At 40.1% G+C, this 12,514-nt stretch overlaps 1 protein-coding gene across 5 annotated transcripts in view; it reads right to left on the bottom strand.

Annotated features, from left to right (window-relative positions):
- The window catches only part of Dennd4a (DENN domain containing 4A), a 93,364-nt gene that overhangs the window by 56,547 nt on the left and 24,303 nt on the right, over window positions 1-12,514 (bottom strand). For all 5 annotated transcript variants that reach the window (XM_076925775.1, XM_076925776.1, XM_076925773.1 and 2 more), the window contains 4 exons: window positions 11,048-11,297; window positions 4,659-4,728; window positions 3,100-3,269; window positions 1,790-2,031 (listed from right to left, as the gene is read on the bottom strand). In XM_076925775.1, the coding sequence (XP_076781890.1) occupies window positions 1,790-2,031; window positions 3,100-3,269; window positions 4,659-4,728; window positions 11,048-11,297 (732 nt within the window). The remainder of the gene's footprint in view (window positions 1-1,789; window positions 2,032-3,099; window positions 3,270-4,658; window positions 4,729-11,047; window positions 11,298-12,514) is intronic.

The raw sequence follows: 12,514 nt of genomic DNA, 5'->3' as shown, positions 1-12,514 counted from the left end.
GGGCTTGACCCCAGCACCACAGTGCACATTAGGAAAAATAAACCAGACAAAACAAACCCTTTGTTTGTTTGTTTGTTTGTTTGTTTGTTTTACACTAGCAAGTAAAGGTTCTTGATGTCAAGCCTAATAATCTGAGTTCAATCCCCAGAACCCACACACTGGAAGATGAGAACAGATTCCAGCAAGTTTTTCTCTGACCTCCACCTGTGCACTATGGCAAGGACATGCCAACATGAATGCACATGCAAATGCATATATATATGCATGTATGTATATACGTGTGTGTGTGTATATATATATATATATATACATATATATATAAAACAAATGTTAAAACTCTTCTGATGCTATAGATAGTGATACTAACGAGTGATTTTCTTCTACTGAAGAAGACAGTTGACTACATTCCAACGGGATAACTTCAATGAGCCACTGCTGTACAAATGACCAATACACAATGCTATAAGACCATGCATGCATGAGTTAATGTTCAGTCAAGACTGAAAGAGACCCTCAGATTTTAATAGAACACAGAAGGAAACTTTATTGCTTAAGTTTCATATTTTGCATTACTAATAAATTGGAAGAAACTACCACTTGCCAAGCTTTGAGATAATGCCAAAAAATAATCCACAATCCTAAAATGACTTCTTAAGTGTCCCTCCCTTTTCTATTTACATTATCTGTGTGAGGTCAGATTCTCTTCATACCTCAACCAAGACAATAACTGCAACTGACTGAGTTCAGAATCGAGAAAGAGAACTCAGCTGGGCTCAAATAGCCACGCCACAAGAGGCTTCTCAACAGAGGGGAGACAGAGCCTGTAGAGACCCTCCAGTAGACAGGCCTGGAAAGGCAGACGTCAAACTCCAGCAATGGACTCACTTTCATTGTGCTTTACTGCATAAAACACTATCCACATTTTGGTGCTCTTAGGAAATCATTAAAATTACAAAATAAAAAACAAAATATCTTTATCAAATTTTTCTTTTAAATTCATATCTAAATGTAGGACTCCTTTGAAGGTTCATTATACTTTAATTATACATAGAAATTACAAATGTAGTTAAGAGTGTTAGTGTATGCCAGGCGGTGGTGGCGCACGCCTTTGATCCCAGCACTTGGGAGGCAGAGGCAGGCGGATCTCTGAGTTTGAGGACAGCCTGGTCTACAGAGTGAGTTCCAGGACAGCCAGGGCTATACAGAGAAACCCTGTCTATACAAAAAAAAAAAAAAAAAAAAAAAAAAAAAAAAAAAAAAAAGGAGTGTTAGTGTATCCAGGCTGGGAATGTGGCTTAATGCCAAGGCACTTGCCTGGCCTGTGCAAGGCCCTGAGTTTGACCTCTAGCACTGCAAGGAAACCTGGTTCCAGTATTTCTCCAAGCTAGCAGCTACAAACCTCCTCTGAGTATTTTAGATTTATTCCAAATAACCCATTTCAAAACAAATTAAGACGTTTGCTGGCAGAAATAAAATTGTTTAAAATAACAAGACTGTAAAAATACCAAGTTTTACATAAATAAAATAACAAAATAAAATAACCAAATGTTTTTCTCAAATAACTCTCAAGGAACCTAATTTCCATATAAAATTGAATCAATTACTAGTATAAGTATACCAAGGAAAGGGCTGACAAATTTTTTTGAGACATGCTCTCTCTATATGGCCCTGGCTGTCCTGGAACTATGTTGACCCGTCCTGCCTCCAACTCACATAAGGATAACATCAAATGTACACAACTGTGCCACGCTGGAGCATCACACTTTAAACCACGGAGCTTATAACTTACTTCTCAATTGGAAGGGCATGAGGTCCAGAGATGGAATAACGATACAGAAAAGTCAGAAATTTTCTGAACGCATCAAAAAAAGGCCAGTGAGAAAGCAGACAGATGCATTTGTTAGTGTGAACTGTTGTAGAGCTACCAGCCTTTCCATCCACCAGAGACGTTATACCCAAAAGAAGTCTCTGTTTTTCTGTAAGGTTCTCTTCAGAGTATGGTTCATAAAACTGAATAGCAGCACCATAGACCTGTAAAACAAGAAAGCACTTAATAAATATACTTTATATTATTTATTCAAAACAGGCGATCAGCTGAATACTTAGTGGATGCTTGTTATGTACAGGTAAGGTGCCAGGGACTAGGAACACAGTGGTAAAATCAATCTTGCTTTTCTTTAAAAAAAAAAAAAAAAAAAAAAATTACAGTGTCTCCTGAGGCTGGCTTCAAACTCGTGATCTGCTTTGGCCTCCTGAGTGCTGGATTATTTACAGGTGTGAGTCACCATCCCGATGATGCCTTCATGATAAGTCTGCTAGCTATACGGTAATATTTTCATGTATCCTAATTATTAAAAATAGTTATTTTGATTAAACCATATTTTCGAAATAAAAAGTGAAAGAAACTGAGCCTCAGCTCAGGGCGATTCAAACCTACAACCCCAGCACTCAGGACGTAGATGATCTAAGCAAGCCTAAGGGCAGCTTGGTCGATACAAAAAGATGCTGTCTCAAAACAACAAAACCAAAAAAGTAGATATTATACCAATACTTTCATATGAAATGTTTGACCACTATTTAGTAAGAGAGTGAGATAAATGAGACACATAAACAATTCACTACATTTGTTTCTGCACCATGATTCCCCTATCCACAAAATGAGAGTGCTGGCCTAGTGATGCAAGGCTTCCCTCTACCACTCTGTCACTCCAGGGCTGGCATGTAGCTGAGCAGAACTCTCCCCTGCAAGTGCAAGATCTGGGGCCCAGAGTAACAAAAAAAGTCTGTTTTCTAAATCACGTGACATTTTATGATATCTGAGACATGATTCAGGAGCTTTTCTATCACAGAAAATGAAGAGTGAGGGAACCAACATTTGATAATGAGCAAAGTCTTCACTAATGTTTAGGAATAAAAACAAACATTTAGGAGGATGGGAAAACTTTCATTTCCTGTCTCTGGATATAGTAAATTCAACCAAATGGAAGAGATGTATATTATTGGTTCAGTTTAGTTAGTTTTTACATTGCTTCTTACAGATATGAAGCTTATAACTTAAAAATGTGTAAGAAATCAGCAAACTAGTTAAAAACACCGCACCTTCTCAGCTGAGGCTCCAGTTAACACAAACGTAGAAAACACAGGAAGAGGGTATTTGCTATCTGGTGGCCAGCATTCAATAGTAGCTCCCATTGGTAAACAAAAGAGGGGAACAGATTCTGGCAGTGAGAACGACTCATAATCTTCTTGAGGATATCTGCAAATTAGACCTATGACAGCAGTGGGAACATTAGGTCACTGTGTCTGGAATGGAAGCATTTCTAAGTTGAATGACAATAAAATGCTTTATTATTTCATATATATATATACACACACACACACACACACTATCACTTTTGTTAGCTACTCCTCTGAGGGGGAAATATATATATACACACACACATACACACATATATAAAATTTGTTCATTTTGTTTTTGTTTCTCCTATAGGAGTCTAAGTGTAAATTCTTACACAAATGAACGACAACCCACAAAAGAGTAAAGAGATGTAGAATATTACAATGGTGTCACCTCAAACTCAGCTTCTAAATAATTCTAAATTATCCCAACTTATATTTAGATAATTTCAAGCAGCCTAGTGTTTCATGTTAATTTACTCATGAAATGGAACAGGTATCTTCCAATAAACATATCCTAGAAACAGAGCTTTATACTGAATATTGTGGGGTTAAAACAGCAAGAGGCCAAGTGGTGGCACATGCTTTAACTTTAACCCCAGCACTCCAGAGGCAGACGGATCTCTGAGTTTGAGGCCAGCCTAATCTATAGAATGAGTTCCAGTACAGCAAAGGGAATGCAGAGAAACCCTAACTTGAAAAACAAAAACAAACAAACAAAAAAAGAAGAAAGAAAGAAAAAAAAGAAAAGAAAACAGGTTTCATGCCTGAGAAGAAACCATCAGTGGTCACGCCATGATAAAGTGGGAATCTGACCCACGGGCTCTACTGCTGACATCTCCACATAGGATGCAGGTTCTAGTCACTTATAAGGCAAAATGGACTAGATAAACTAAAGCCTCTCTAGTCACGTGCCAGCTAGCCAGTGCGGCCCCTGAGTGTTCACAGTTAACCTCTCGTCTCTCAGGTCCTGATGTAACCGTGCAGGTGTAAAGTAAGAGTAGAAATACTGGTGAACTGTGGCTCCTGGAAAAGTCAAAAGGAGAAAAGAGTCCAGGACTCTAATTTTAAAAAGTTGAATCTGCTTTCTTATAAATGAGACCAATATGTTTGGCATTTTGAGGGCTCCTAAAATTGAAAACCTCAACTATGTATCATAAAATTGCAAATTAGCTTTAATACTATTCATTATCATAAAATATAACCATTAAATTTGACAAAATTAATATAAATATTTAAAACACATCTTTTTCATACTTTGCATTGGTTTAAAAATGAAAGAGAACTGGCGTGTAGTCAAGTGATCTTTCATGCAACATCCAAAACACTGTAAGACAACCCGAGACTGGAGAGACAGGGGCTGGAGTCCAGCTTGGATCCAAACATGGCATACAGCCTGGTTACAGGCAGGGTTGTCTTTAACCTTATGGACCCCACAATATATTTCTACATAAAGTATTTCTCTCCAAAATGATACTCACCTGCTTTGTAAGATATAGTGTTAGTCTTTGCCACGGATTTTTTATAGCATAAATACACTGCAGATCCCCACTGAAGAGAGAAGAAAAAAATAGCATTTAATGTTTAAAAGGCAGTGACCCGATGAAATGAAATGTCTGCGCTTCCAATATGAATTCCCTACCATGTAGTACAGCGCTCACCTGCACACTGTTGCCAATCTACTGTTTTGTTAGCATTTTATTAGAATCCTTGCCTACGTTTCTTTCAGAAGATAACAATACCCTGCTTCACAATAACAGGAAATTTTGATCCTTCGAAATAAAACTAAGTCACAAAAATTTAGACTTTATTCTAAGTTCCAAACTTGGGTAGAAGTATCAATGGCCATCTTAGTTGGAAAGAAAGAAAATAACCATTTAACATTTCTTTCTATAATCTCTTTTCATTAAGAAAACTTAGGACAAATTTAACAACCAGACACATTTTTTAAAAGCTCTTCTCTAAGAGACTGAAGGAAAGGAGGTCCAATGACCAGCCCAACTTGGGGTCTATCTCATGGGGTGGGGAGCACCAAGGCCTGACACTACTATGTCTATGATGTGCTTACAGACAGGAGCCTGGCATGGCTGTCCTCAAAGAGGCTCTACCAGCAGCTGACTGAGATAGAGGCAGATAGTAACACCCAACCATTAGACTGAAGTCTGGACCCCTATGGTTGAATTAAGGGAAGGATTGAAGAAGCTGAAGGCGGGAGCAACCCCAGAGGAAGACCGGCAGTCTCAACTAACCCAGACCCCAGGGAGCTCTCAGAGACTGAGCCACCAATCAAGAACATACATGGGCTGGTCTGAGGCCCCAGACACATATGTAGCAGAGGTCTGCCTGGTCTAGCCTAAGTTAATCCTTGAAAGCCTTGAGATCCCATAGAAGGTGGAGGTCTGGTAGGGGGGAAATACCCTCTCCGAGGCAAGGGGGAGGAAGGAATGGGATGAGGAACTGTAGGAAGGGGGCATGAAGGGGGCAGTGACTGGAATATAAATAAATAAAATATTTTTTTAAAAAGCTCTTCTCTAAATATTAAACACATAAAAGAAATTAGTAGTAGTTAATGGTAATTAATATATGACATTTATATATCATTTACTATTATTGTAGGCACTGTCCCAAGTTCTAATACTAATCCATTTACTTTTCAAAAAGCCTATGTACAAAAAAAAAAGCATCACTATATCCCTAGTCTATGAATAAGAAAACTGAGGCACAGATGGTGAATTTGTCCACTATAGACGTGAAATTCAAAGCTCAGCAGGTTGGCCAGAGTCTATGCTAACCACGCTGTTAACAATGCCTCTTTATTCTCTGCAGAGGAGAATACAAGCTCTGTGGCAATAGAGAGACTACCTTCTCAGTAAGAAAAAAGAAACACATTCTGGTTTTAATTTCAATGGCAAAGGCTTCGCTAGAATACCTTGATTAGTTAATAAGACTTAGAAACAGTTCTAGTGTCACTGTCAATTACTTTCAGTCAGAAACAAATACATAAATACATCTGTAGGCTTGTATAGTGTTGCTAAGATACCAAATAAAATCTGAAATGCTGTATGCTAGGCCCCATGTTCATGAAAGAATTCAATAACATTCTTTGCTCTATTACCATATATAGCCTTTAAAAACTATTTGTGAACCAAGTGTATGGCTTGTGCTTGTAATCTCAGCACTTGGGAGGGTGAGGGAGACAAGAGGTTCACCAGGAGCTGGAGGCTGATTTGGCTACAACCAGGCTAAGCTATAGAACGATACCTTTTCTCACCTTGGACCAGCCCCACCCCCAACATTCTATTTGCTACCATGATTACCATCTGCTATAATCACATAGCCACATAATATTGCTAAATCGTAATGATCCACAGACATTTTCTACATATTATTAGTTACAGTAAAAAATGGTCATCTAATTAGGGGTGACATATCTACAGGTAAATTCTTTTAGGATAAAGTTAGATATTGTCAGTAACCACTTTTCAAACTGTTTCTTACAGAAATAGCTTGGTCTGACTTTTCATTAACCATCAAAGGGATCTGCTGATTGGGCATTATCAAACATATAAAGCCTTTGATTAATATTTAAGCTTTACAGTCTCATTTTTTACCAGGCCCACATGGTTGGCAGGATGGTCTGGGCACAACCCAGCCTTGCAGAGACAGCGTGGAAGACTGGCAGAGCCATCTCCCACACTGGCATCTCGTGGGTGGCAGGGCTGGTGTTTCTGGCTGGCTGTTTCTAATTGCGGCACGCACATGGCCTCTGGCCTCGGAACATGGCGGCTAAGCTAGGCAGAGCCTCCACAGCTTAGATAGTTGGCTTGACCAGTGACCGTTTTAAATAATTACTTCAACATGGATCCACTGACAATTGCCATTAAATAACCTAATATCCGTAAAGTGCTTGTCTGTACATGCTGAGAAGTTATATTTGAAAATTGGTAATTAAAAGTTCAACTCTTAACAAATTTGTAAGTTGACAGGAGCATAAATGAGTAAAATTTTTTTGATACAAATCTTGGGAATGAACATAGACTTTGATACAGGAATTAGGCCACACACCAGGGCACCATCAGTGTGAAACAATGTCTAGCTCTTGGTTTTGCAGTTTTACAGCCTGTGTCTGAGTCTTGCTTTACCAACTTACTGAAGGTGTTGGTATGAGGAAAGAATCACATTTTCATTCTCAAATTTGCTTCTTGGTAAAATACCTACTCAGGTCACTGGAAGGAGTGAAGAAACACTTAGGATACCGCACAGGACATAGGCACTAGGTAAATACAACTTAGTCATGTAAAATTTAGTGATACCAACAGCTTGGCTCTAATATTAAAAACCAGAATTTACATGTCCTACAGTAGAAGACAGAACAAATTATAGAAAACTCATCTAATGCAACCATCTTCATTAAAACTGTTACATTCACTAGACCTCCCTCATCCACACATTCAGTTTTCACAGTTCAGTTGCCTATGGTCAATTGACTCCCCTTCCTCTACCTCTCAGCTCCCCTGGATCTCCCTTAACTCCCAAATTCATGTCCTCTTATTTGTCTGTTAGTTTTTAGTAGCTCCAATTAGTGCTCTCTATATGTGCATGGGTGTGGGGCATCAACTGGACCATGGGCAGCCTACCAGTGGCCACACCTTCAAAGAACACTTACTCCCAGGGCTGGAGACATGGTCTGGCAATTAAGAGCACTGGTTGCTCTTCTAAAGGACCCAAATTCAACTCCCAGCACCCACATGACAACTCACAATTATCTGTAATTCTGGTCCCAGGGATTCAATGCCCTCCTCTGGCTTCCATGGGCACCAGGCACACACACTTTGGGCACAGACACACATGCAGTTAAGTCACCCATAAATAGTAAACAAAAGCAACAAAAGTTACTCTCGATCCCCTAGCAGCCACCAACTGCCAAAAAGTTTTCAAGTTGAGATGGGGCCTCACTAGCACCTCCTCCATCAATTTAGAAGTTGTAACCTGCATCACATTTGTGATGGGGACTTGCACTGTCCTGCTCCATCCTGTCTAGGACATGAATCGTCCCTTTGTTCAGAATATACTTGCAGTGTTTGCTCTCTGCCCGGTACTCACCCAACAGCAGCAGCAGTGCCTGTGTTTAAGAAACCCTCGGCACACTTAACGATGGAGCCAACATTTCAGAGCAGTGGTGCTGGCTGTCGCTCTACTGCTTTGTTACGTTACTAGTTACTGGTGCTGATCTCTTACCATGCCTTGTGCATACTTTAAATTTTATTATAAATACGTATAGGGAAAAGCATAGTATATGCAGTTAAGTGTTTTTCAAAAATCCAAGGGAAAGGTCAGAGAGATGACTCAGCAGTAGAGAGCATGAACGTCTCTCGCGGAGACCTAAGCTCTGCTCCTAGTAATTACAGCAGGCAGCTCACAGCCTGTAACTCCAGCTCCAAGGAATCCAAAGCTTCTGACCTGCGTGAGCACCTGAACTCATGTGCACACACCCAAATACAGACAAACAAACACACAGTTACAAGTAAAATCTTTTTTAAAATCTAGGAGTATCACTAGGAGTCTTGGAATGTGTTTCCCACAGGTGCAGGGGAAGTTATATACATTAAAAGATGTTCGAATACCACAATAGCCAAAACAATATGTTAAAATCATACTGATTTATCCTTGTTAATTTAAAAGACATTAACTGACCAGTCAATGTTGGCAAGGTGCAGGACTAAAGAAGGCACATTCTTACAGACTACATATCACATCTATCTTATATAGACTTATATCTTATAGACTTTAGACTTATAGGCTGGAGGAAATATTAGTCACCACCATGTGTTCAAAGCAATCAGTCAATGTCTTTCAAACTACACAGTACACTGACAGACACATCAATTCTATGTCCTATTCTCTTTAGAGTTATTTATTCATTTATGTGTTTGCCTGCTTGTACACATGTAGACCACATGCATGCCTGGCACCCTTGAAGGTCAGATCTTCTTGGAACTAGTGCTTCCCATCATTGGGAGACACTGTGGGGAAGCTGGGACCAACCCTGGGTCCTCTCAAGAGCATCCAGTGGGCTTACCCTGGGCTATCTCTCAAGTTCCCCATCCTACCTTTAATTATCTGTTCTTCCAGTGTCTTTTTAACAAGTATTCATAGAAAAAGGCACAGGGTTGATCAAAACTGCACTGCTGGTAATATGGAAAACTAGAAATAACTTGTATTTATTACCCTATTTTTGCAGTTTCTGAAATAGTTTGTAAGTATTAAAAGAAAGTAGCAAGTTAAATAAGCTAACATAGATGAATAGTAAAAAAAATTTGCTTTGAATAGAAATTACACACACACACACACACGCACAGGACCTGGCTTGGTACCACATACGTTTAATCCCGGCACTTGGGAGACAGAGGCAGTTAGTCTCTAGGATCGCCTTGTCTACACAGTGAGATCTGTCTCAGAAACACCAAATGAGTAAATGTAGAAAAGAAAAGTTTGTATTTCTCTAAGGTTTATTCGTTAAGTAAGTTAAATTCTTCATTTATTAGACAAACAAGGCAGTGGAGATAAGATCTGAAAAGGGACATCAGATTTCACTGCAGTGTTAAATTTGAGGTGCTCTATTAAGTAAGATAACGAACAAGGAATAGTAAATTACAGAGGTCTAGTCAGACACAGAAATTTAAGTCACCAACACACTGTATTAGAAAAACCAGATTTAAAAGGAGGAAGCTTTTTTGTAAAGATGAAAGCACTGAGGAATGAACCCTAGGCTCCACTGCACAGGAAGCTGAGAGACAGGAGGGAATGACTGGTGAGTTAAGACAGAAAAGACTCAAGACCGCAGGCCAGGGGATCACCTCTTCTTGAGGGGGAAAAACGAAAAACCAGTCACCATCTGTAACAAAACCTAAACGGCTGAGATAAAGAACTGACCCCAGGACTCAGTAACAAGAAAAACCTTAAGTTAAAAACTTAACTGGAGCCAGATGGTGACAACACACACCTTCGATCCCAGTGCTCAGGAGGCAGAGGCAGGTAGATCTCTGCAAGTTAGAGACCTACCTGGTCTACAGAGTGGACTCCAGGACAGACAGGACTAAACAAACTTTGTCTAGAAAAACAAAACAAACAAAAAACCCAAAACAAATAAAAGCCAAAAACCAGACCAGACCCTTAACTGGAAAGAGCCAAGGAGAAGGAGGGAGTAAAATCTATTCAACTTTTCCTTATAGGAATGAGGTTGACAAGTCTCAAGTAGCTCAGGGTGGCTTTCGACTTACTATGTGGCCAATGATGACCTTGAATTTTTGATCCTTCTGCCTCAGTTCCTAAGTGCTGAAATTCTATGCTCCATCACACCCAGTACTGCAGTGCAGGGGCTGGAGACAGGGCCTTCTGCATGCAGGGCAGGCACTTCACCAACGCAGCCGTTCCTCCTCCAGCCCCACCACATACCAAGCTCTTGAAAAGTTTTACTATAAAGAACGGTGAAACAGGACAATGGAAGAGACGGGGATATGGAGCCAAAGCTTTTATAACTGAAAGAAACTGATGGTGAACGGATGGAATCCAGCGTGAGAGCATGGGAACAAGGTGCAGCCGTGGTGTTAACTTACTGACTTTGTAGTAATAAGGAAAAGTTATTTAAGTAGGAAGGAAGAAGGGGAGGGAGAAAGAGAAAACGAAGCTTCTTATACAGTTTTTATGGAAGTACAACTAAAGTACTTTTGAAAACAATAAAATACCCAACATCCTTAGAAACATATTTTTCAGATCTGTTACGCTATTTTGTTTTTAAGAAAAGTCTTACAGTTATGTATTTATTCGCTGGCGGGTGGCTAAGTGCATCAGTGCTACAGAGTTAACTTACCATACTATTGTTGAGATTCTTGTCGACCTTGCAGAATGTGTGTGGCGGGCTCTCTCCTTTACTGGGTATAATAATGCATATGTCTGTGACAGCCAGCGTGTTCTGAGTCGTGTTTTCAGAGGCTCTTCGGTAAGTGACGTAGATCCTTTGCGATGAGGTACCGCCACTAATGTTGGCAGGTCGTCCATAGGGAGTGGTCTGAATAATCTCACAGCCCTGCTTCAGTCTCTCTTTCCAGTCATATAATACCCTGAAACACATTTTTTTTTTTAAAGTAAATACACCAAGTTCCCTCAAACCTGAAAGGTGACACTCTCAAGCATCATGAGTCATCCTAAATGCAGCACTGTGTGTGTGCTGGTATCCGCCAGTGACTCCAGTACCCAGGAAGAGGAGGCAGGAGGATCAGAAATGCAAGAACATCCTCGGGGACATAACAAGTTCAAAGCCATGGGTACTCGAGACTCTGTCACATCTCCGTCTTCTGCAAAAGAGTTGGGTGTGTCCTGCCGGACTCCTCACTTTGACTCTTTCCATTTAAGTTTTTAGTAAATCCTACAATTTATTTCAGGACTAAGCTATACAGTCCTACACGAAAGCTATACAGTCCTACACGAAAGCTATACAGTCCTACACGAAAGCTATACAGTCCTACACGAAAGCTATACAGTCCTACACGAAAGCTATACAGTCCTACACGAAAGCTATACAGTCCTACACGAAAGCTATACAGTCCTACACGAAAGCTATACAGTCCTACACGAAAGCTATACAGTCCTACACGAAAGCTATACAGTCCTACACGAAAGCTATACAGTCCTACACGAAAGCTATACAGTCCTACACGAAAGCTATACAGTCCTACACGAAAGCTATACAGTCCTACACGAAAGCTATACAGTCCTACACGAAAGCTATACAGTCCTACACGAAAGCTATACAGTCCTACACGAAAGCTATACAGTCCTACACGAAAGCTTATACAGTCCTACACGAAAGCTATACAGTCCTACACGAAAGCTATACAGTCCTACACGAAAGCTATACAGTCCTACACGAAAGCTATACAGTCCTACACGAAAGCTATACAGTCCTACACGAAAGCTATACAGTCCTACACGAAAGCTATACAGTCCTACACGAAAGCTATACAGTCCTACACGAAAGCTATACAGTCCTACACGAAAGCTATACAGTCCTACACGAAAGCTATACAGTCCTACACGAAAGCTATACAGTCCTACACGAAAGCTATACAGTCCTACACGAAAGCTATACAGTCCTACACGAAAGCTATACAGTCCTACACGAAAGCTATACAGTCCTACACGAAAGCTATACAGTCCTACACGAAAGCTATACAGTCCTACACGAAAGCTATACAGTCCTACACGAAAGCTATACAGTCCTACACGAAAGCTATACAGTCCTACACGAAAGCTATACAGTCCTACACGAAAGCTATAC

The sequence above is a fragment of the Arvicanthis niloticus genome, chromosome 26 (genome assembly GCF_011762505.2).
Source record: "Arvicanthis niloticus isolate mArvNil1 chromosome 26, mArvNil1.pat.X, whole genome shotgun sequence".
Taxonomy (NCBI): domain Eukaryota; kingdom Metazoa; phylum Chordata; class Mammalia; order Rodentia; family Muridae; genus Arvicanthis; species Arvicanthis niloticus.
Note: the sequence above shows the minus strand (reverse complement) of the source record. Positions and strands in the feature narration are given on the sequence as shown.